The 25199-nt window shown below is 58.7% G+C and overlaps 1 protein-coding gene across 5 annotated transcripts; it reads left to right on the forward strand.

The window, feature by feature from the left end:
• Positions 1-25199, forward strand: CFAP100 (cilia and flagella associated protein 100). Of its 5 annotated transcripts, none has more exons than XM_065935459.1 (17): positions 1-72; positions 899-1007; positions 6547-6621; positions 11024-11124; positions 13061-13247; positions 15160-15227; positions 15299-15462; positions 15635-15715; positions 16040-16218; positions 16407-16439; positions 16524-16650; positions 18769-18820; positions 18894-19045; positions 21920-22055; positions 23026-23231; positions 24016-24109; positions 24980-25199. In XM_065935459.1, exons 2-17 carry the CDS (start codon positions 920-922, stop codon positions 25091-25093), a joined length of 1857 nt encoding a protein of 618 aa, XP_065791531.1. In that variant the 5' UTR covers positions 1-72; positions 899-919; the 3' UTR covers positions 25094-25199. The 5 variants fall into 5 exon arrangements, with proteins under 5 accessions (XP_065791531.1, XP_065791533.1, XP_065791530.1 ...); XM_065935458.1 differs by lacking the exon at positions 1-72 and adding an exon at positions 724-804; XM_065935461.1 differs by lacking the exon at positions 6547-6621.

Genomic DNA, 25199 nt, shown 5'->3' on the forward strand with positions numbered 1-25199 from the left:
GAAGGCCTGGGCTCGCGGAGCTCGGGGGCAGCAGCTCAGAGGCTTCGGAGCAAGCGCCGGCGTGCGGAGCGGGTGGGTGTGCTCTGGACCTGGGCGGGAGCCGCGGGCGGGGTCGGGGCAGACATCTCGCGCGCCCCTCCGAGCTCCTGTCGCAAGGCTCCCGGTTCCTAACTCATCGCATAGCCAGCCGTCTAGCAACCCCTCTTCCCTCCAGACCCATGCACCCTCGCCACACGCCCGGACGGGCCAGACGTGGGTGTGGGGAGGCCCGGTCCTGCTACAAGCCGAGTACCCCGATTCCTTTCGTGGAGGCTGCAGCAGGCATGCAGCTGGAAGGGTGCAAGCTTTGGAGTCAAGGAATCTTGGGCGGGAGTCCGAGCCTCAGGCCTTCCTGACTGTGTGACTTTGGATAGTTTGCTACTTTGTTTCCTCCTTTGCAAAATGCAGACTAGCTCCGCAAATAGTGAAAAAAAGCGCCGCGGTGGGGCGGAACGCTTGATGAGCCACCAAGCAGTGCCTCCCCTGGTCCTCGGGGAGCTTACATTCTAGGGGAGCTAGGCAATCGACCGTTGTTAAAGCGATACAACAGTTATTGGAGACTGGTCAAAGGGAAGAGGATGGGGTGGTGGGAAGATGCTTCTGGGGAGGGGCGGGCCTGAATGCTGGTCGGGAGTGGGAGGGGCCAAGGTTCGGGCTGACCGTGGATGGGCAGCTCCGCGACCAGGACTAGCCCGGGGCGGCTAGAACCATGCGGGGGAGAGGAGGGAGGTGCGGCGGGTCGGAGCTGCAGGTGTCCTTCTCGTGGTGAGCCCTGGGCAGGTGCCGGCTGTTCTCAGCAGCCGTCGGCTGAGGGCGGGCTGCGGGCTGGCCCCACCCGGCTCAGACGCTCTCTCCCCAGGTTGGGAGTCTCCTCTAGCCGATGTCGGGTTTCTCAGTGCACGCTTCCTCCTCGGCGCCGATGTCAGAGAACCTGCCCCCTGTGGTCTCCAAGAGCGTAACTTTCAACAGTAAGTGCTGGGCTGGGGAGGGCTTGCGCAGGGTCAGAGGCAGCCTTGGGGGGGCCTGGGGCGGCGGGTTCAAGGTGGAATCAAGGCGACAGCGATTCTAAGCCAGGCCACGGACCGGAAATCACAGGCTTTGCCGAGTTCCCTAGAAACTCCAAGCTGTAATCCCTAGGGCTGCTGCAGCCAAGCCCCACCCCGGCCTGGGGCATCACCCCGAAGTTACTGTTTCACAGCTGCCGTGACCACGAGTCCCAGGCAGGGAGGGGACCCTGTGCCCCGTGCCCTCCCGGCTTCTGGTGGTTTGCTGGCGACCCCTGGTGGTGTTTGGCTGGTAGAAGCATCACCTTCACTCCATCCTCACGTTCTAAGTGTGTGTGTTCCATTATTTCCCCTTCTTATTAAGGCTGTACACACTCGCCAAGTGTGACCTCACCAGAGTTACATCTGCAGCCACTCTCTTTCCAAACAGGCTCGCATGCTATGGTGCTGGGCGTTAGGACTTCAGATCTTCAAAAGCATTCATTTGAGGGGTGAACACAGTTCACCGCAAGACAGGCCTCGAGGAGGATGCCACAGCGGAGATGGGGCTTGCTCAGCCTTCCTGCAGCCTCAGCTGCTGGCCAGCCCCTGCGCTGGAGGCCCGCACCTCCTCCCTGGGGCTCCCACTGAGTGGCCCTGGGGGTGGCCGCGGGGCTGAGGGGCAGAACTGGCCACACGCCCTCTGCTTTGGTTTACTGGTCCTGAGCTTCCGATTCCAAAGGGTGTTGAGAGCCCCCGTGTGAAACTCCACCTGCTTGGAGGCTCCTCTGCGTTCTCTCTCCCTCCAAGCCTGATGCCCGCCATGCTCACACCTTGCACACATCCACACAAATGCACGCACAGCCTGTCCTTTTCTCACACCAATGGCCACACAGCAGAAATGCTCCCTGGGCCTTCTTCCCCATTAGCCCGGAGGCTGTGCAGGCTGTTCCTTATCAAACCTCGAGCCCCCGTAAACCGTCAGTGCTTCCAGCAAAGGCCCTTCGCGTGTGCAGCCCCAGCCTCTGTTGGTGGCGCTGGCCATGGCTGCACCTGTTGCGCCGTGCGCTTCACGCCTCCCTCTTTCTCATCCGCCCTGCTCCAGAGTGAGCTGAAAAATGAAGAAAGGTTGAACTGGGGTTACCAGAAAAAAGATAGCTTTGAAATGTTTACAGATAATAAAATAACTCTACATGCACTCACACAAAACAATGCAACATAATGGTGCTGTTGACTGAAAAAATATTCACAACCTACAAGTTCAGAATTATGTTTCATTCCCTGGGGATATTTGGGCTTCCTAGGTGGTTCTAGTGGTAGAGAACCTGCCTGCTAATGCAGGAGACTCAAGAGATGCGGATTCAATCCCTGAGTTTGGAAGATCCCCTGGAGTAGGAAATGGCAGCTCACGCCAATATTCTTGCCTGGGGAGTTTCATTGACAGAGGAGCCTGGCAGGCTGCAGTCCATGAGGACGCAAAGAGTCAGACATTACTGAGCACACACAAAAGTTGAGTTATGTTTTATTCAGTGTGAATTTGTAGGACTTCAAGCCTGGGAGAAACATTGAGAAAACTGCTACAAGGAGGGGAGGAGAGGAGGGGGGTTATATAGAAGTTTTGCAACAAAGAGCAGGTACTCTGAGCATCAAAAGATTATTGTTAATTAAAGAAAACCAGATAGCCCGGGTTGAGGCTATCCGGTTAAGGTTAGGGAGTTTCGTGCTTTTCCAAGTGTGGGAAGATGCAGGAGTCTGGGCTCGCTGAAATCATTCCTTTCGTGTGCCTGTCACTCCCTGAGGCCCTTCCTTTCCCACTGGGACTTGTGCCCTGGGATCGCAGGTGTTGCTCTCCTTCCTGGGTGCCCTGGAGGGCAGGGGACACTTTAGACTGTGACTCCTTGTTTATTGATGTGGCAGAAAACACTCCATTCTCAGAGGGGAGGGTGTTCTAGGCCACGAGCTGGGGATGAGGTGAGGTGCTGGAGGGAGAGGCAGAGGCCACTGTGGGCCAGTATGTAGCACCCTGTGGGCGTGGGGAGGACCGTTTGGCTCTGCTGGGATGATGGAGACAGCCCAGGTCTATGAGTGTGTGACTGGGGCACCATTCCTCCCACCTTGTGTGGGGTGGAGGTGGGGGATGGCCACAGCTCCATTGAGACACGGCTAGTCTATGCCCAGAGGACCTCGGTGGGGAGCTTGGCCTGGCAGAGTGGCTGGCCACACGAGTGGAACCCAGGCTCCCCAGGCAGGGCTGCAGGACCCCCGCTTCTGGGAGACACGGCCTGTGGCTGGTCGCTGTGTCTCTGGGGGCTCCTGGCATCCAGGCCAGAATCCACTTGAGCCTCTTGGGTCCAGGGATGGACTGGGGGGAGTGATCACTGAGTGAATGGTGGTATCTCCTAAAGGCAAGACTGGAGGGGGCGAGGGGTCATTCCTGGTGAAGGAAGCTCAGTGCCAGTCTCTAACCTGAGCAGGCTGGTGGGGGGGGGTTGCTCCCCCATGTCTGCCCCGCGCTAGGGACCCCCCAGCCCCATGTGTAGGCGTCCCTCCCCCCATCTGCTGCTGGGGCTGGATTCAGTCCCTTACTTTGGTGATTTAGGAAACATGGTTTTAAGCGACCCAGTCTTAGTCTGGGGAGCTGCAGAATCAGGTTGTCCGAAGCCCGGGCTGGTGGCCGTGTGTGGGTGCGCTTGCTCTGTGCCTGGCACTGTGCTGGAGTGCAGAGGTCAAGAGCACAGAGGCAGGCCCGCTCTCAGAGGGTTTGGGGCAGAGTGACCGCTGCTCTCCTCTCTGGTCCTTGGGCAGACCAGGCAGTCCCGGCACAGAGTGTCCCCCCGGCTGTCCATGAGCTTACTCCCCACCCCACCATCCAGGGCTTTCCTGGGGTGCCCACACCTTCCCCACCTTCCTCTTTCCCCAGCTTTATCTTCTAGTAGCCCTGGCCTCCTCCCCCGGCCAGTAGACTGTCAGCTGCCTGAGGGCTGGGGGCTCTCTGTTTGCCTCTTAGGCTGCTGTCTTTTCCAGAAACCGGTACACAGAAAACCTGCAATGAAATTGTCAGGCTGCAAGCTCTCCCCAAGGGTCAGGACCTTCTGCCACTGCTTTCCAACGCCATGCTGAGTTCAGCTAGAGTGTTTAGACGGGGACGGAAGAAGCAAGACTCTGCTCACAGATGACGTGATCCTGTATGTGGAGAATCCCTGAGAAAGCTCTGTGCGCTCATAAATGAATGTAGCAGCATGGGAGAACACAAGACCAACACTCAGACATGAGTTGTGTTTCCATATTCCAGCCATGCACAGTCCAGCTTGGGAATTAACGGGCAGTTCCATTCACAATGGCACTGAATAGAACAGATATCCAGGAAAGGGGTGACGTCATGGGAGATGACCAAGCAAGATGACCCTGGAGTCAGTCTCTCCACCAGAATGACTTTCCAGCAGGCAGGCGCTGTCAGGACCCCGGACAGGAACTCTGCAGCGTCCACGAGAGAAGTTAATGCCGAGGCGGGGGGATTCCGGGGGATTCTGGCATTTCGTGGCGTGGCTACCAGCCTCCAGCCTCCAGTCCAGTGGCAGTGGGGAGGGCGGCCTGAGTTCCTGCTGTGGCTTGCTGGTGCCAGTGTTGCAAGGAGAAGTCAGTTCTGACTCCATGTTGGAACTGTTTCTTTGACTTGCTTTTCATCACTTTTGCTATTATCATACGGAACAGCCTGCCTCAGAGAATCCTGCCCATCTGCCTGACTGTTAAACTAGTGCCTTGGTTCAGAACTCTGTCCACCTGTGGATGGCAAGGAAGAAACGGAGACATCCCCCTGCCTGAGGCTTGCCATTCTAGGAGATATTTGCAAGATTAATGGCCTTTTCACATTGCTTCCTCATCTCCTGCCATCTCTGGTCTATCAAAGAACCTGGCATCCAGACCCCATTGTGTTGTTCATTCGCTCAATTGTGTCTGACTCTCTGCGACCCCATGGACTGCAGCACACCAGGCCTCCCTGTCTATCACCAGTTCCCAGAGTTTGCTCAAACTCACATCCATCGAGTCGGTGATGTCATCCAACCTTCTCATCCTCTGTCATCCCCTTCTCCTCCTGCCTTCCCAGCATCAGGGTCTTTTCCAGACCCCACAAGATGGTTATTGTGAGGTGCTAGCCTCCTGTCATCTTGATCTGCCTGGTCCCTGATACCCACAGCCCCTCGTCTCTCAGGTTCATTGGGCTGTTGTGCGGCAAGCAGAGCTAGTTGCACTTGGAAACACCAGGGTGGACAGCAAGGGTCGTCCTCCAAGTTGGGCTGTCTGATTGCTGAAGGGCCACACACAGACTGGAGCCACTTCCCTGCCACGTCTGTTGGCGGGAATTTAGAAACGGGACACCTTCTCTTGCTTTGGAGCCAGAGTCTTAAGGAAATCTTTTTCACAAATTATAGATTTATTTTTGGAGAAAACCCACCCCCCATTGCAGCCCCATCGAGGAGCACAGACGCACGCCTTTCTCTCGTGGCACCTGGGCCATGGGAGTTTCTGGAGGGCAAGGGTGCCCAGGGGTTTGGGGCAGGTGGGCGTCGGGCCCAGCCTCGCTGTCGCCACCTCCCATGTCTCGGTTTCTTTGAGAAGCAGCAGCGTCTCCTGAGTCTTGTGGGGAGCGCTTCAGAGTTGACCCAGGGAGACCCGGGGTGGGGTGAGCTCCCGCAGTCCTGGACAGGCGGCATGGGGGAGACGCTGGGAAGAACCCAGATGAAAGGAGGGCATGTGGGCAGGTGCCAGGCAGCGAGAAGGGCACCTTGAAGAGGGACACGGAGTCCTCACAGCAGGCCTCAGGGGTCAGGGCCTGGGGGGCCGTGGGGTCTGGTGAGGACAGGTGCTGAGCGGAAGAGGAGGGCCTGGCCGTGGGTCTGGGGACGCTCGAGGCCCCGATTTTGCTGAGCTCCAGGCTCCTGTAGGGCCTCTGGGGGATGCATGGTGAGTTGTGTGGCGTTGGGGGGATTCTGTGCTGACGCGGGGTCATCTCCACAGACCAAGTGGCCAGCGGGCGACAGCAGCCACCCGCCTGCTCTCTCCCTTTGTTGCCTGCCTGCCTCATAGGGTGCCGTGGTGTCAGCTGACAGGGGAATGGCAGGGAGGGGGGTCTCTGTGTCTTCCACTGCAGCCCCCGGAGGCCTGAGGAGGCTCCTAGCAGAAAGGTTGGCTGGGCAGGCATCAGAGGCTCAGAGCCTGTGGCCTCTGTGAAAAACCGTCCTGCTCTGTCCTTAGGAGCAAAGGGGAGGGGTGCCCAAGGGGAGCCACAAGATGCCTTCATGGCTCAGGCACGTGTGCTGGAACTTTTGTGGCCCTTTTTTTGCTCAGTTCTCAAAGCTTCCTGGCAAAGTCAGTATAATCATCCCAGGTGTGGGAGCTCAGGGTCATCTGGCAGGTGAGACCCCAGGGCTGGAGCCTCTGAAGTCTCCCTGGCCTGATGCCACGTGCATAGCTGTCACAGGCTGCTGAGTCCTGTGCTGTGGCTGCCACTTCTGTGTCTCCCCAGAGCATGGCCCAGAATCCACGGACAACAGTTCTTCAGTCACTGAAGAAAAGATGAAGCGTGCAAAAAAAGGCAAAGGTAATTCTGGACCTGGGAGTGCAAGTCCTGTCGTGGGAGGCAAACGCCGCTCACCCTCAGGCCCCAGATGGCCTCAGACGTAGCTTCTGGTGGGAAAGACAGTGAGAAAAGGTTCTGTTTTCATTAGAAATTGGATTACTGAAACCTGAAATAACAGGAATGTAAGCAACAAAGTAGGATTTATTTTTCCTCCAGTAATGAGAATTGTGGGAGGCAGGCCAGGGCTCTGTGGAGCTCTACCAGAATCAGTCCTACAAAGTCTTCCAGGTGACCAGGTTCTAAGTCTTTCTGCTCCAGCATCTTTACTTTTGGGTCTTTCAACTATAAGTTTGTTGCCTGGTCATAGAATGGCTGTGGCAGCTCCAGCCGTCACATCTGCTTCCAGACAGGGAGAAGGAGGAAGGGGAAGGGCTAACTCAGCCATCCTTGGGAAAAGATCTTCCCCGGAAGCCCCAGCCAACCGTTTCTTGCCATACTCCATTTGTTGTGGGGCCATCAGTATCTGCAAGGGTGGCTGAGAAATGCAGCTTTTCAGGGAGTCGCAAGGTTGCCACCTGTTAGGAGATAGAAAGGGATGCATCTGGCAGCACATGCCTTGTCCTCTGGGACCTGCTGTGTCTTCCATGCCTTGGCTTCCTGGATTCCCTCCTGATTCCTTGGCTGTCCCCACCCCCAACCTGGCCCCACAAGCCAGTCTGCCCCTCCTGCAGAGGTGTGCAGCTCTGAGCATGTTCCCTGAGCCTGTCCTTCCCTGGCCAAGCTCCCGCCCTGGGGTTGGGCTTCCCCGTCCACCCTGCCCACCCCCACTTCCTCTTTCTTTTAGTTATCAAAATCCAAACCTGCCTAGTCGAGACTGAAGGTCAGTGAACTCGTGTGCTCATCACCAGATAGGAAGCAGACAAAATTTTGCGTTTGCTTCACCTATCCTTCTTCTCTTTTTTTGTCTTTGCCAGAATATTTTACTGTTTCAAATTTTGTTGTTTTTTGCAGTGTAGTTGGTTTGCACTGTTGCGCTGCATGCACAGTGACTCAGCTACACACGTACATACATTCTCTTTTGTGTTCTCTCCATTATGCTTCATCCCAGGGTATTGACTATCTGGGCTGTACAGTGAAAGTGTTGCTCACTCAGTCATATCCGACTCTTTGTGACCCCAGGGACTGCAGCCTGCCAGGCTCCTCTGTCCATGGGATTCTCCAGGCAAGAGTACTGAAGTAGGTTACCATTTCCTCCTCGGGGGGATCTTCCTGACCCAGGGATCAAACCTGCATCTCTTACATCTCCTGCATTGAAAGGTGGGTTCTTTACCACTAGTCCCACCTGGGAAGCCCTTTCTTGGCTGCACTGGGTTTTAGCTGGGCACATGAGATCTTTTGTCTTCATTGTGGCATGCAGGGTCTCTAGTTGGCAGCACGTGAACCCTTAGTTGTGGCATGTGGGATCTGGTTCCCTGACCAGGGTTCAAACCCGGGCCCCCGCCATTGGCAGGCAGCACAGAGACTTACCACTGGACCACCAGGGAAGTCCCTGTGGCTTATGTGAGCTGCCACGTCTAAGTGATATCATAAGGTATTTGTCTTTTTCATTCCAACTTCACTTAGTGTGATAATCTCTGGTTGCATTCACATTGCTACAGATTTTGCCAGGATAAACTCCAGACGTTATTTCATTCCTACAGTGTGCGTTTTTCAAATATCAGGATCTTTCTCACACGCCCAGAAGCAGTTAACCAGACCTTCATCAGATTTACCCAGTTGTCTCAGGAACGTCTTCCCACAGAAGATCTGTTCTCATCCGAAGACAGTTGAGATCTGAGCACCTTCAGTCTTGTTGAACCAAGCAGAGTGGCCTCCACGTCCTTTTGTTCTCTGTGCTTTGCGGTGGAGAAATAGTGTTACTTATCCTATAGCACGTCCCTGTGGTGAACACCTCTGTTCCCTTCCTGGTGGTGTCACTGAGGCTGTTTCTGTGGGTCCTATATTTCCTCTGGCTCAGCGTTGACCAGGATGCCTGAGTGGGCCCGTGTCTGCCTGTGTGTGCACAGACCGCTTCCCGCTGGGCTCTGTGCTTTCAGCGGCCTCCCTGGGAGCCACCTGTGAGCGGTGGGCTCAGCCTGACTCCGCATTGCCGATCCCAGCTGTTCTCCTGACAGTTTCTTCTACCCACGATGCTTGTATTGAGCTGAGCATGGCATTAGGGGCCAGAAGTCTGCATTGTGGCCTGTCTGTCTGTCTTCGCTGAGGCACCATTCCTATGCAGTGCAATGACAAACCTCCAGGTTACAGTTTGATGCATTTTGATAAATGTGTACAATTCGGTGTACAGCCTCCACCCTGTTTGCCGTCTAGAACGTTTCCCTCCTTTCTCCCGAGGATGGCCGATAGTCTGCTGTCCCCATCAGTTCAGTTCAGTTCAGTTCAGTTGCTCAGTCATGTTCGACTCTTTGTGACCCCATGGACAGCAGCATGCCAGTCCTCCCTGTCCATCACCAACTCCCAGAGTTTACTTAAACTCATGTCCATCGAGTTGGTAATGCCATCCAACCATCTCATCCTCTGTCATCCCCTTCTCCTCCCACCTTCAATCTTTCCCAGCATCAGGGTCTTTTCAAATGAGCCAGTTCTTCACATCAGGTGGCCAAACTATTGGAGTTTCAGCTTCAGCATCAATCCTTCCAATAAATATTCAGGACTAATTTCCTTTAAGATGGACTGGTTGGATCTCCTTGCAGTTCAAGGGACCCTCAAGAGTCTTATCCAACACCACAGTTCAAAAACATCCATTCTTCCATGCTCAGATTCCTTTATAGTCCAACTCTCACATCCATAGCATGACTGACTACTGGAGAAACCATAGCCTGCTTGCCACTGGCCAGCTGCTGGGTACCGTTGGAGCCCCTGAAGCTCCCCTTCTGTCCTTGCTCATCTCCCCACCGGTGACAGGGCTTCACTGGTGGCAGGAACTCCCCTCCCTTCAGCCTCCCCAGAGTACAGGTCCTGTCCCCCTCCTCTTCCTTCCTTCTTTCTTCCTGCCTGGTCACGTGGGATCCTTTCAGGTGTCTGAGGTCCTGGCTGGTTCAGCAGGTGCTCTGTGACAACCCTTCCATTTGCACGTGCATCGTGCAAATGCATCGCTGATGCATTTGTGGGGAGAGATGGACTCTGCATTGTCCTCCTCGTCCACCACCTGCTTTTCTGAGGCTGTTTCCCCTACGCATACTGGGAGGACCAGAACTGCTGCTGGGATGTTAAACTTTAGAACATGTCGCTGAGCATCTACCAGAGCGACTATTCCAGCTCACAGCCCACCACCAGGTGTGAGGGCTCCAGTCACTTCATGCCGCTCCAGCCCTGGGCACTAGCCCTTCCTTTCTGGGTTACCTGGGCCGCTGGGCATGCGTTAGCATCCCGTGTTCCCCGTGACCAGAGAGAGGGACGAGCTGTGTTTACGGGGTATTGATGACTCTGTGCTATGAAGCACCTGCCTTATGCCCACTTTTCTACTCTGTTGTCTGTTTCCTTATTTTAATAATTCCTGGGCTTCCCTGGTGGCTCAATGGTAAAGAATCTGCCTACTAATGCAAGAGATGCAAATTTGATTCCTAGGTCAGGAAGGTCTCCTGGAGAAGGAAAATCCAATCCATTCCCGTATTCTTGCCTGGGAAATCCCATGGACAGAGTCCATGGGGTCGCAAAGAGTCAGACACAACTGAGCATGTACAATTTTCCTTTTACTTTGAAGATTTTTTTTTAAAATGATGAACCCTGTTTCTTCTAAATCGAGGGTAGTAGGAAAGCAACTATATTTTTAAGCTGTTAGGTTGGAGCCCTCTGGGTTCCATTTTCTCTGACACCTGGTGAGCTGGGCTGTGGGAACATCTCTCTTATGCCTGGGAAGGGGGCAACAGGACTGGGGTCCTTGGCAGCCCCAACCTCCCAGCATCCAGGCACTCTGTCCTCCCTGCTCCCGGTGGCTCCTGCAGGGATGAAGCTGCTTTGCTGGCCTCCCCGCCCCCTGCAGGCACGTGCCGCACACTTCAGGGTCAGTTGGTTGCATCGCTTACAAAGGGCAGGTGGAACTTCTCTTTCTTATGGCCTTGAGGTTCCTGAGACTAAACGCGAGGACAGAGGGCCAGGAGTGTAGCAATATCTGAGACACAGGAAGGTCTGTGTTCACATGGTCTCTCAGATGCCAGGGATGGAAGCTAAACAGGCTAAACCAGGCAGGTAAGTTTATAGAGCTGGGAGGTCCAGGTGCAGACTTCAGGCACAGCTGGATCTGAGAGAGTGTCTGCGGTTTGTACGTGCTTTCGTGGGTGCTCCCTCGCTGGGCGGCGGGGACGCCGGGACCCTGGAGGCACAGATAACCCCTGGTTCTCTAACGGGGCCTCTCTCTCCCCAGCTTCCAAGACTGTTCCTGACCAGCCTGTGAATCCTTTCCACCTATCTGGGGATGTGGACTTCTTCTTGCTCAGAGAACAGGAGCGGAACAAGTCTCTCTTGGTGAGTATCTAGGGGGAGCCTGCCCGCCTTGGCCAGAGCGCTGGTCCCTGGCACTCTCGCTCTAGGACAGTCGATGGCTCACACTGCCTGTGAAGGCGCCTCAACTCCGCCTGGCCCCAGGTCTCTCATCCTACTCTCGTGCCAGTTTCACCACCGCCGTTCCTGGGCTCTCGTCAGGGGGATCCCCAGGGAGTGTCTGTCCCAGAGCCTTAGCCAGTGTGCCTTAACTTCTGCGGAACCTGGTATAGATGCCATCCCCTGCCGACAGCCTCTCTGACCCCCAGGCCCTAGGAGACCCCCCGCATGCTCTAACCTTGCACAGTCCCCTTTCACTGGACTTCTTGGGGGCCGGACATGTGCACACACACGTGCACACACTGCGGGTGCACACACAGCTGCGTCTCTGCAGCGCTTGGGAGTCCCAGGATCGCCCTGTCCCCCAGCACACGCCGTGTCTGCACGCCAGCAGAGTCTCTTTCACCCCCATGTGCCCAGCTAGGCCCACCCCCACAGTGCCCTGCCAGGCTGAGGGGACTCACCCAGTGAGCCATGTTTCTGGGACACGTGGTCAGAGGCACAGGCATGGCCAGCGTCCCGGGCTCCCTCAGGGGCTGCCTGTGTCCCCGCAGCTCAGGGCTCACCCTCTGAGATCCCTCGGGCAGCGGCTCCCTCTGCCACCCTGACCAAGACCGAGGACACTCGGGGACGGAGAGGTCCTCTGGCTCCACCCCGGACCTGGTCAGGATTCCATGGGTGCCAGTCATGCTCCCACCTCCCGCCTGGACGGAGGGGTGACAGACCCTGAGTCAGTCTGAGCGGTGCTTGAGGTAGCGCACCTGCACATGCACGCACACATATGTGCGCACATGCACTGTCACGCTCACACACTCTTAAACACACAGACACATGTGCACACCCCCGCACATGAGCACACACACTCACACGCGTGTGTACACTCATGCACATTCATGCACAGACACACTCACACACCCATACATGCACACACTCACCCCACCCCCGCCCGACACACACTTCCCCTTCATCCAGCAGCAGCACAGCCTGGACTTCCTTCTCCCAGCCTGGACCGGCCTCAGGGACCTTCTGCCTTCCTTCAGGGCCCCCTGCCCGCCCTTAACACCCCAACCCCTAGCACAGCCCCAGCCTCCTCACACTGAGGAGCCTCCCAGTGCCCTCAAACTGCAGACCTTTTCCCACTGGAATTCTCGCAGGTGACACTTTCCTAGTTTTATTGTACCAGGATGCACAAATCAGGGCCCACCACATATTGGAGGGGAACAGGCGTTGTTACTGGCAGGACCAGCGGGATGTCGGATTTGACCGGGGGAAGTCACATGCAGGTTCAAGCCAGCAACATCCCCAGGGCCTGGGCAGCAGGAGGGGTGGACACTAGGCCACCGGGAAGAAAGCCCCCCACCCCACCCTGTCCTGAGACCCCCCCCAAGTGAAGGGTTGGGGCGCTGCAGATCCCCAGTGACCCCCAGCCCCAGGTCACCCCCAGTAAGTAGCAGGCTTCCTGATCAAACCTGAAAACTCTGAGGATCCAGCTTCTCTGAGCCTTGGTTTGTCAGATTTAGAAATCACAGCCCAAGACACTCATTTAAGTGTAACCTTTGGACAGACAAGGCAGTGAGCATGTCCCTGCACCCCTGGACTGGAATTGCATCTGACCAGGGTTCCCCAGTTCCTCCGGTGCCCTGCCTGCCTGCACCCTGTTCTCCGCAGGGAGATGCCCCTCACCCCGAGCGTTTCCCCCCTGCACAGAGCACACGCACGGGCCCCCACACCCCTCCAAGTGTGCGCCTCCGCCTGTGTGTGCCGCCGGACACTCAGCAACCCCTATGGGACAGGCGGCGGGGAGGGTCGGGCGCGGTCTGTCCATTCCCGCCGACCCTGTCCTCCCGCCTGCCTCCCGCAGGACCGGGAGCAGAAGAAGAAGCTGCGGGTGCACGAGAAGATGACCTACTCATCCAAAGTGTCCGCCAAGCACACCAGTCTGCGCCGTGAGCTGCAGCTGGAGGACGAGACAGAGGATCAGGAAGAGCGGGCTGAGCAGCTGCGCAGCTTCCACGAGCAGGTGGCCTGGAAGCTCGCCATGACCCGAGGTGCGCCCCGTCCCCCGCCCCCCGGTCCCCAGCCCTGGACCCCAGGCCCGCCTTGGCCCTTCCTATAGGAGCAGCGCTTTCGGCGGGCTTGAGCCATGCGGGGCCGTGGTGCGGGGGGGGTGTGTGTGTGGTGGGGGCAATGGGTCTTCCTTACGCCCGACCTCTGCCTCCCAGGCCCCAAAGGTCAGTTACAGATGGACTGCCAACCTAGCAGCCTTTAAAGCCTGGCGTTGGTGCCGTCGGAATGCTGACCTGCACCGCGAGTGCAGGCTTCACTGTGTATCAAATACAGGCATCTCCCTTGGCTTGTCTGTCCTGGGCAAGTCAGCTTTATCCTGCTGCTGCCTCTTCTGCTAACTAGCCTTGTGGGTCCTGGGATTCAGCGTCTTCACACACTGCACGTAGTGAGGGGGAGCTGTGTGTGTGAGCTGTTGTTATTTTCATCACCCGGTAAGACGTCTGAAGGGCTTCCCTGGTGGCTCAGATGGTAAAGAATCTGCCTGCAACACAGGAGACCTGGATTTGATTCCTGGGTTGGAAGGATACCCTGGAGGAAGGCATGGCAACCCACTCCAGTAGTTTTGCCTGGAGAATCCCATGGACAGACGAGCCTGGTGGATGGGCTACAGTCCATGGGGTCACAAAGAGTCGGACATGACTGAGGGACAAAACAAGGAAGTCTGAAGTACTAAGCATATGTATCAGTGTTCTACTAATGAAGTATAAACCAATAAGCTTGAAAGAACCAGTTGAGGTCAGAGTCCTGGACCCCTTCGGCTACAGAGGCCCTGAATGTGACCATGGAGAGACCCCAGCCTCTGCCCCTGACACCGAGGCTTGTGATGCGGGTGGGAAGCCTTGAACATCTTTGACGTGTCGAGTGTGGCGCTCTGCCTGTGTCTTATCTCTGCTGCCACCACCCATTATTGCTAAGACCTTGGAGCAGCAGGGGGCATCTGAGTGGGCAAGACTGGACCCAGCAGGCCTGACTTCCTTGAGGAGCTCAGGACGGCCAGCTCGACTTAAAACAGACCTCCTGGACCACAGCACGTCCTTCTGGAAAGGAGCGGGTTTGAGGGACAAGGCCGAGAGTTCACAGTTGCATCCACAGTGGGGGCACCCCAGCCCGTGCTCTCAGAAGGGCTGGGAAAGAGGCCCCATGGGCCTTGACCCCAGCTGCGATGCCTCGCTGCTTGTGCTCCAGAAGGCGGCCCTGATGCCCACCCTAGCTTCCTCCCACCCGGCGGAACCCTGCCAGAGTGGACTTAGCCTCTGGAGGCTTGTGTGTGTGCTCAGATGCTCAGTCTGCATCCAACTCTTTGTGACCTCGTGGACTGTGGCCCACCAGGCTCCTCTGTCCATGGGAGTTCCCAGCAATAACACCGGAGTGGGTTGCCATTTCCTTCTTCAGGGGATCTTCCTGACCCAGGGATCGAACCTGTGTCTCTTGCATCTCCTGCCTGGCAGGTGGGTTCTTTACCATCAGTGCCACCTGGGAAGCCTTGCTGGAGGCTTAGGGTGCCCCGGCTAGGGACCTTGCTGCCCTGTTTTCTCTCTCACCACCCCATCCTGTTACTGTCCTGGCCAATAGACCTTTCATCATGACATCCAGCCAGGTGAAACTTCCAGGGTGGGGTGTCCAGAGCCTCATTCTAGGGAGAAGGGTGCTACAAGCAAGACAGACTCAAGTCAGACCCAAGGAAGGATTTCCTACCTGGCCAGACTCCAGCCATGGAGACTGCTCTGTATCTGCACAGCCTGGAGGCAGAGCTTGCTCCGTCATGGTCCCTGTCATGACCCGGGCCTCAGGGTGGGCGTAGCGCACCGCCTGACTCTGGGTCCCTGACCACAACCTGGGAGGGTCGCTCCCACTGCCTGCCCGCCCCTAGATGCCTCGTGCCTTTCCCTGCAGAAAAGAAGCTGGAGCCCAATGACATCAACAGCTATGTGGACCAGAACCGGCAGATGTTTCTCATCCAGGTAGGCTGGCTGCCCTGTGGGCCCTGTGCCCCATCCCCGCAGGGCCTGCATGATGCTTCTCCCTCCCTCAGTACGCCCTGGACATGAAGCGGAGTGAGATCCAGCGACTGGAGAGGCTGGCGGCCCAGGAGGAAGCCGAGCTGGAGTGGGCGGAGAAGTTCCTAGAGAAGGACGCGGCCCTGTTCGATGAGTTCCTCAGGGAGAACGACCGCAGCTCTGTGCAGGCGCTGAGAACGTGAGCCCCAGGCCTGCACGCCCACCACTCCCCCAGCCCGCCTGCAGCGGCCATGGACAGACCCCTGCCCTCAGCTCAGGCTCCTGCTTGGCAGCTCCCCCGCCTGCAGCCCTGACTGAAGGCAGCGTGGATGTTCCCCTGAGCCCCCTCCTCTCTGCCCCCCCTCCCCCAGAGCTGACAAGGAGTCCAAAGCCAAAGTGGAGAAGATCCTGGAGATTCGTGAGCTGACCACCCAGATCATGAACATCAAGAGGTGAGTTCAGGGGGCGCACTGGCTCCGCTGTGCCCACCAGTGTGTCTCCCAGAGCCCAGGGAGCTCCTCCTGGCACACAGCTCTGCACCCAATCATGTCCGGGAGCCCCGGCCCCGCAGGTAACCGAGGCCGGGACATGGGGCAGGGCTCACCCCGAGGTCCCTCTGACCCAGGTCCCTCTGACCCAGGAGCGGCGGGGACTGGGGGACTGAGCTGCCCTGTCCCGCAGGCCGGCCCTCTCACCCACGCATAGGGTCCGGGTCGCCTCCCCTACGAGGGGCCCAGGGATGGAGCCTGACCTTGCCTGTTCCCTCCTGGGTGCAGCGAAATCTCCAAATTTGAGGACATGCTGCAGCAGTACAAGGTCTACAAGGACTTCCTGTACAAGCTGTCACCCAAGGAGTGGCTGGAGGAGCAGGAGAAGAAGCGCTTGGCTCTTAAACAGGCCAAGGAGGTGGTGGAGGCCTTCAAGGAGAGCCTGCTGCTCTCTGTGGGGGACAGAGGTAGCAGGGAGGGGTGGGTGCACCCGTGTCCCCTGGTCAGGCCTCCCCATCCCCCAGAGCCACCCCCAACCCCTACCGCTCAGCCCACACACTCTGGGAGGTTGGCCAACTCTCCGAGCAGCCCTATACCGCTTGGGGAGACCCCAGGCTAGTGCCTGGGACCCTGAGCCTCTCCTGGCTTCCCACAGGATCGGAGACCAAGGGCAAGCTGAGCTCCAGAGGTATGTGGCGGCCCCCGGCTGGAGGGACCCTGCTCTGGGCTGGGGGGGGTGGGCAGGTGGACAGCCCCCCTCTGCTTCCCCCAGAGGGGCAGAGCCCCAGGAAGCCCGCCAAGCTCCTGCAAGTGATGCGGCTGCGCCAGGCACTGTCCACCGCTGTCAGCCAGCAGCAGGGCACCCTGCCCAGCGTGTCCAGCGGGGTGGAGTCCGAAAGGTGAGTGGGCGTGGGGAGGGGTGGTGGAGGAGACTGGCCTGCTGGGTGGCGGCCCCCAGCGGCGCCAGCTCGGGGTGCCTGGAGCAGGGGTGAGGCTGAGGAAGGGCCGTGTCCAGCGTGGAGGGTCTAGAGTTCAACGTAAGCCTGAGAATCAAGGTGTTTCCTGAGCAGACACTTATGTTTGTGTCATTTGGTGAACTTGAGCTAGGGGTGGGCCACGTGGGTGCTGGTGGGACAGTCATAGGTGCACAGAGGAGGCAGCGGGGGGTGCTTGGGAGAGGACCCTCCTGCCGCGAACTTCAGAGCCCAGAGTGCTGGCCTGGGGGCTGGCAGAGCCCCTGCACCGTGAAAGGGAAGCAGGAAGTCTGGATTTTCATATAGAATTTCCCAAACTTTAATTGTGACAGTTATTTTCAAGTCTTATGGAAAACACGGATGGACAAGATCCAGCCCTGGTGACTCACCCCATAGCCCCTGCAACACCCCCTCAGGGACCACCGAGCCACCCTGGGACCTGTCCTGAACGTCTTCCTGTGATTCCCTGACATCCCGCCCTCCCCCCCACACGCCATGATGACTGACCACAGGACAGGCCTGCTCCACCGCCACCTCCGGGGCCCCCCGCTCCTCCAGTGCCGTCACTGTGCACCCCAGCTTCTCCAGGCGGGCTGCCCACGAGGTGCGGAGGGGCGGGGGCGCCTGGCAGCCAGGCAGGGCTGCACCCTGGCTCTGCCTCGAGTCCCCGCCCTGGGGTCCGGGGCTGCATAGGCCGGGAGGTTTCAGCAGGGTGCCGACACGATCAGACTTGGATCTTGTACCTTTTTCTCTGATTTCAAGTGCACAGGCCGGGCATGTGTAGAGGTTAGCTCTGGTCCCGTAACCCCTCTGGGCCGGGCCGTGGTCTCCAGCTCCGGGGTCGGATGTGCGTGCCTCCTCTGGCGAGGTGCCCTCAGCCTTGGAGCTCCTGGCAGCACGGAAGGTCCCTGGGAGCAGAGGTCTGGGACCGCCGCCTGCCAGCCCTGTGATCACGGCCACTGTGCACATTTGGGCAGGTCGCGGGTTGTACAAGGCACTTGGCCAGGAGGGCGAGTCGGAGCTAAAGTCCAGCCCGGCCCCAGGCTATGTCCTCTTGGAAGGAAGAGTCTCAGAAGGGCACCTTCCAGGCCGAGTGCTCTTGGGCAGGTGACTGGCTTTCTGAGCGGCAGGTTTCTCCTGTGCCGATTCAATGGCATCTGTGTGCATGCGGCTTCCCTGGTGGCTCAGATGGTAAATCTGCCTGCTGATGCAGGAGATGCAGGTTCAGTTCCTGGTTTGGGAAGATCCCCTGGAGGAGGAAATGACAATCCACTCCAGTATTCTTGCCTGAGAAATCCCATGGACAGAGGAGCCTGGTGGGCTCTAGTCCACGGGGTTGCAAAGAGTCAGACACTACTCAGTGACTACACAATAAAATCAATGTGCATACAGCTTTGAGGCACAGGCCTGGTGAGCGAGCTAGCTGTCGGTGGGGCCCTGTAATGCCAGCTCTGCACTTCAGGAAGGCTGGGCTGGAGTCTCTGAGGTCTCAGCCCAGCCTCCTGCAGCTGCAAGCCGGCCTCACCAGCTCAGGGGATGGCAGAGCCTGCATGTCCGCACAAGCTGCAGGCTGGGAGGGGTGACGGAAGCAGGACTGAGGTCGGCCGAGTTCCCCCAGTGCTTGCAGCCCTCACAGCCCTGTGGCCGCTGGGCTGTGGTGTCCAGCAAGGTCCCTGGCATGTGGCCTGAGTGTCACAGCAGCTGTGAGAGTGGCCAGCGATGACCTGTGCTAAGGGGGGAGCAGGGCAGGGAAGGCCCAGGTGTGAGGGAGAGAGTGGGGACCAGGGAGGGGCCTGGAAGCAGGAGCCATGGGTCTGAGGTTGGGTTGGCTCCTGGATCGCAGCAAGGAGCTGCTGGGGCTGGCAGCCTCGAGGTGGGAACCGCGCTTTATTCTAACTAGAGTGAGAGGGGCTGACCGGGCACCGTGTGACCACTGGGGCCTGAGAGGAGGCTGGAGCCACGGCCTCGGCCACCCGGGGGACAGAGGATGGGACGAGGGCTGGTTGGGGAGGTGCCCCAGGCCCCGACCCCGTGTTCCCGCAGGTCCAGCTCCACCCTCCCTGTGCAGGATGACCTCGACAGCGATGATGGGGAGGTGAGTGCCTGCTCCTGGCAGGGCTGCAGAGCCAGGCCCACTGTCCGGGGGCCTCACCCGGCTCTGCTCACAGGAGCTGGAGCTATACTTCACGGATCCGCAGCAGCTCCTCGACATCTTCACGAAGCTGGAGGAGCAGAACCTGTCCCTGGTCCAGAACACCCAGGAGATGGAGGAGGCCCTGGAGGAGCTGAGCTTCACCCTGAAGAACACCCAGACCCGCATGTAGGTCTCAGGGTGGGGTCTGCTGCTGGGCAGCCCACCCTGCCCTGTCCATGGTGCTGGCCCTGCCGGCTCTGGGGAGAGGCTGTGTCCTCTTGGGCCAGGAGCTGAGATTCAGAGTGGGCCAGGCAGGTGGAGCCCTGAGGGGCTGACCTCTCCCCACCCTGGAGCAGCCTGCAGCCAGAAAGGGGCATCTTCACAGACACCCCCCAAGGTGGTTTTGTAATGATTATTTTACTGGCTCAGCAGCAAAGAATCTGCCTGCAATGCAGGAGCTGTGGGTTCCATCCCTGGGTCAGGAAGATCCCCTGGAGGAGGAAATGGCAACCCACTCCAGTATTCTTACCTGGAGAACCCCATGGATGGAGGAGCCTGGTGGGCTGCAGTCCACGGGGTCGTAGAGTCCGACATGTCTGAAGCGACTGGGCACACGCACATTCACTTTACTGATGATTATAGTAACCAGCATTGCTATTTGTTATTTAAAGTAGTAACATGATCCGAGCTACTTGACTCTCCAGCCTTCATCCTGTAGTGTTTTCTGCCCAGCATTGGCTCAGAGTAAGTTTTCTGGAACAGAAAGAGGCGTCAGTTTTATTCCTGACACCAAGCCCTGCAGGGCCCGTTTGTGCAGGGTCCGGCTCCAGGTGAGGTCAGCTGGGAGCAGGGGGTCACCTCTTTACTCCCGAACCTTGAGTAAGCACCTATTCTGGATCAGGCCAGGGTCTGGGCCCTTCATGAATACGGTAAGCCCTGCCCCATGAGCTGGCAGCCCAGGGGAGCCAACTTAGATGTGCGCAGATTTGCCTTGTGGGTAGTAACACATGCTAGGAGTAAAGTAAAGAGTCCTTTGAGGAGGAGGTTGAAGTGGAGGTTGGAGGCAGATGGGAGAGGGTAGGGGAGGCTCCCAGGGGAAGGTGTCCTTTCAGCCACGGACTTCCTGAGTGATGGGACACCACAGGGAATCTTGGGGGAAGAGGGAAGCATGTGCAAAGGCCCTGATGGAGCCAGCCCACAGCTTTGACCGTGTGTGTGCTCACGTCCTGTTGACTGACATCCTGCCTTGGATAATTTCCTACCAAGAGTCTCCAGAATAATGCCAAAACATGAGCTCTCAGGAAAGATTGTGTTTCCTGCCAGTGCAGGAGATACTACAGACTCGGTTTCGATCTCTGAGTCGTGGAGACCCCCTGGAGAAGGGAACAGGTACCCACTCCAGTATTCTCACCTGGAGAGTCCCATGGACAGAGCAGCCTTGCAGGCTCCAGTCCATGGGGTCACATAGAGTCGGATGTGACTGAGCACACACACAGTGTGGAAAAGGCATCATTTTATCCCAAATACCTGGGAAAGAAATAGAAGAACAAAATTACCTGCCCCCCCATCTGGTCCATGAAAAAGGGGTGCTGGCTGCAGGGTCACTCTCGTGTCCAGGCACTGGACATAGAGGAAGCTCTAAGAAACAGGCTGGATTCCTGGCAGCATGCACTGCTAGGAGATGTACTGCTGACTCTGCCGTGGGCACTCAGCATTGACGGGAGGTCTGGCCTCTGTTCTTATCCTGGGTGACCTGCTTGCCCCCCATAAGGGCCCAGGCCCGGAGGGAGGGTGTGTGTGAGCTGCAGGTGGCCCCCCTGGCTACCTGCCTCTGAAAGCCTGGGAGGGCTGGCCAGACCAGCTCCACCCCCCTCACACTCAGGCTCCCAGCCTCATCCCCACAGCCATGGGGCTGAAGCCTGGAGGGCTGCCAGGGGGCGGAGGCCTGCACCCGGCGCCCGTACTCGTGACAGAGGGCAAAGGAGCAGCTCCCGTGGCACTCTGCCTAAACACAGGAAAATGTCGGTAGCTCTGTTCACCTGGGCGGAGCCTCAGAACCACCATAGGGAAAGGGGCACCTCTAGACCCCACAGGCACAGCTGGCTGAGTGACCAATGTCCTGCTTAGTCTGGTCAGGACTGGCATGCTGCTGCCCACACTGGCCAGACCCATGCCAACTGTAAGAGCCAGGGCTCCTGCTCCAGAAACCCCAGCAGACAATGCATGTCTGCCGTGAACATGAAAGACTTAAGAAAAATTTAATATGTTTTATATAAAAGGTGATTGTTGCAATCCTATTCCTAGTGAAAGTGAAAGTCGCTCACTCATGTCCAACACTTGCAACCCTGTAGACTATACAACCCATGGAATTCTCTAGGCCAGAATACTGGAGTGGGTAGTCTGTCCCTTCTCCAGGGGATCTTCCCAACCCAGGGATCGAACCCAGGTCTCCTGCATTGCAGGTGGATTCTTTACCAGCTGAGCCACAAGGTAAGCCCCTGAGAGGATTAAAAACTTGGGCTCGCAAAACCCTGTCCGGTGAACGTCCACAACAGCATTGTTCCCAAGAGGTTAAAGGCAGAAACCGCCTGATGTCCACTGAAGAATGACTTTGGCAAAGCCTGGTCTCCCGCACGGTGGGTCGTAAGAAGAAACGAGTCTCTGACCAGACACGTTACAGGACAGACAGGCCTGAAAACACAGTGCTGGGTGGAAGAGCCAGACACAAAGGGACAGATGTCACGTGGCTCCATGCTTATGTCCAGGAGAGACGGAGTGGAGGGGGCGGTCGAGAGTGACTGGGGGCTTCTCTCCAGTTAATGACACTGTCCTGAAATTAGATTATGATGGTCATGAAAAAAATTGAACATTTCGAAAGAATTTTATGGTGAATTATATACCTCAATAAGGCAGGTTTTGGTTTTCCCTTTTTTTTTCTTTAGCGTGGATTGTTAAGGATGTTAGATTTCCCCTGCGTCTCACCAGGGACTCTGAGGCTGGGGCTCTCGGCCCTCAGCATGCGGCAGGGCCAGCAGGCTCAGAGGTATTGGTGCCCCTCAGGGACCGGGAGGTGAATCAGCTGAAGCAGTGGATCGCCACGCTGATGATGTCCATCGCCAAGGAGGAGGAGACGGCCGCGGAGCTGGAGCTCAAAGCCCGCGTCTTCCATTTTGGCGAGTTCAAGGGTGATCAGGAGGTAGGGCCTCCAGATGGGCAGATGGCAGCGATGGGGCACGTGGCCATAGCCCCAGTGGAGGGTGGAGTCATCCCTGCCAGAGGGGCCCAGACCGCGGGAGAGCCAGCCCGGAGGCACGTGGTTCTTCAGGGCTGCCATGGTCCTTGCCACTCGCCAGGCTCTGGGCTTGATCCACGGGCACCGCTGGACAAGACCCTTGGACCCAAATCAGAGCCAGCCATATGTTCACGCCCCGTGAATGGGCAGCTCCCCAACACCCCTCCTCTATCCCTCCTTCCTTCTGTGAACTCATCTTCTTCTTAAACCCTCAGTATGTCCAGAAGTGACCCTTCAGGGAGGCAGGCAGGCACGTCCCCAGCCAGGCCGGGAGGGTGAGAGGACTCAGAGCACAGAGCCCAGGGTGCCTGCCTGCCTCCCGTGCCCATTTGATTGCTGTTGAGAGTCTCCTGCCTGCCGGGCACTGGACCAAGTGCCCTGAGCCCCAAGAGCGGGCTGGCATCTACCCCCAGGCTGCTGGGCGCCAGCCGTGCCCTGTGCCCCTGCCCCTCCCCCCACCCTCTTGGCCACCCCAGGGGATAGGATTGTCGTGTCTTCTGAACATCAGAACAGGCTGAGAGAGGGGAGGTCGTCTAGCCCAGCACTACAGAAAGCAGGTCACAGAACGTGGTCCTGGGGGGAGCTGAGGTCAGCGCAGGGGCAGAGTAGGTCAGGGGGCCTCAGTGGGCACCCTGGGTCCAGGCAGGAGCCCCAGCAGGCACTGGGACTCAGGATCTGGCTGACCACAGAGGCCCAGAGGCACAGAGGGCGCGGCCCTCTGCCCAAGAGAAGCCCGAGTGTCCAGCTCTGTGCCCCCTGACTTCCCGAGCACCCCCTGCCAGCTTGGGAGAGCCCTGGGAGGTCAGCCAGCCGAGGCGTGGGGGCAGCCTGGGCCCGCATGGCTCTGCTAGAGGGAGGCCTGCCCGCCTCGCAGGACAAGCTGCTGGAGAGCCTGAACTGCAAGGTGCTGGAGGTCTACCGGCACTGCGTGGGTGGCCAGCAGGAGTCCAGCCTGGCCACCGTGCAGATGCTGGCCACCATCGAGCACCAGCTGGACGAGCTGCTCGAGAACCTGGAGCGCGTGCCCCCGGCCCGCATCGAGCAGGCCGAGAAAGCCAAGGAGAAGGAGAGGCGCCTCCGGTGCGTGGGGAGGTCTTGCACACCCCTGTCAGCTCTGGGCTGGCCCTGAGGACAGGGACACATCCCGGGGCTCCCCACTGGGAGGGGGTGTCTGGGGTTCAGATGGGGCCACAGGCTCAGCCCAGTGGGAAGTTCCCTCCACTGGGAGAGGCACGTGGTGGCGTTAGGGACCCTGGGAGCAAAGTGATGGGCGACACCCCCCACTCCCGCACCCCGCTGCCAAGGAGAAGGGACAGCGAGAGGCACTTTCCTGGCGAAGAGCTGTACTGCCCGAGCCCAGGGAGGGAAACGGCGAGCCTGAGAGCTGCTGAAGGGGAATCAGCAAAGGGTGTGCCCCATGGCCCCGGTGGGGTGCAGGCCAGTTCCTGGTCACCTGGGTCATTCGGTCCCAGCAGAGTCCTGAGGCATGGCCATTTGTGATCAGCCGTGTCTTTCCCACACACAAGGGCTCTCCCCCTGGGTCCCCAGACCCTGCTCAGGCAGGCAGTGGACAAAGGTTTGGTGGCCTCAAGTACAGACAGGAGGACTCGGGACTACTGACCTTGCTGGGGCCTGGGCTTTCAAGGGTGGAGATACATCAGTGGCCAAGGAGGGGAAGCCAGGAACCTGGGCCTCTGGGGGGAGATGAGCCCCGAGTCAGGCCCTCCCAAGCAACCAGGGCCAGAGCCAGGCCCTGACCCAGCAGGGAGGTGGGACGGAGCGGCGTCGAGGCCTGAGGCTGCGTGGGGAGGAGCTGGTGCATTCTCCGGGCCTCTGGTTGTTAACCTTGACCCTCTGCACCCAGACTCCGGGAAGAGAAGGCGAAGCTGCAGAAACAGCTGCAGGAGGAGCGACTGCTGCGCGCACAGGCGCGGGCCCAGGCCGAAGTCAAGAAGAAGGTAACCAAGGCCCCAACGAGGTGCAGCCCGGGGGCGTGGCGGCCCCGGGGGGCGTGGCGGCCCCGGGGGGCGTGGCAGTCCAAGAAGGCGGGGCGGCCCCGGGGGGCGTGGCCCCAGGAGGCGTGGCGGCATCGAGGGGGCGTGGCTGGGAGGGCTCATGGCTGCAGACCCGCCAGGCCTCGCCCACTTTTGTAGACACACTTGCTGGGGTCCTGGGGGAGACGGGTCACCAGAGCAATGTCAGGGTGGAGCCAGGGCCCCAATTCTCAGGCCTGCCCCCCCCCTCCCCACCTGCCCCTGAGGACCTACTTCTTCCGGGCACCCTCCCAACCTTCCCTAGGAGCACTGGTGCCCACAGCTCAGCACCCCCCTGGGATCCCACCTACATTCCAGCCAGACCCCAGGCCAAGGCCATCACCCCTCATTCCCTGAGGGTCCCCCAGCCACTGCATCCCCCACCCATAGCGTACGGGTTAGAGTAGCCACTGGCCTGCTGGACTTGTGGCCCCTAAAGAGTCCCGGTCCTGACCCTGGCCCAAGGACCAGTGTGGACCCTGTGGGGTCTCTCCTGATCCTCATGGCTGGAGAGATGTCCCTTTAGCTTGGCGTCTCCCGAGTTTCCAGGTGCCCCCTTCCTCCCCCACCCCCACTCACCCAGGGCCAGCACCCTGGCATGCAGGCCAGATAGATTTCCCTACCCTGGCCCTCTCGGAGGCCCTGGCCCGCCCGCAGACCACACATGACCTCAGCCACCGGAGAGGCTGGGCTGGGCCTGGGCTGGGGGCTCCCGTGCACTCAGGGTAGGTGCCCAGGCCTCCGCCTGGGTGCAGTGAGGCTGGGGTGCAGGCTCATGGCATCCGCTCCCCGCAGCGGGGCAGGAGGCTAGTGTGCCGATCCCGGCCACCCGCCCTGAAGACCAAGGAGCAGTCCAAGCACGAACTGATGGACAAGGACAGGGAGGAGCAGCTGTTTTTCTTCACGTAGCGTGCAGGCCTCCTGCTGGCTGAGCAGAAGCAGATGGCGGTGTGGGGAGCAGAGGCAGAGCCTGCAGCCCAGCACGGGCCCCTCACCCCCCACGCTGTGCCTTCAG

This window comes from Muntiacus reevesi, chromosome 4 (genome assembly GCF_963930625.1).
Source record: "Muntiacus reevesi chromosome 4, mMunRee1.1, whole genome shotgun sequence".
Lineage (NCBI taxonomy): Eukaryota > Metazoa > Chordata > Mammalia > Artiodactyla > Cervidae > Muntiacus > Muntiacus reevesi.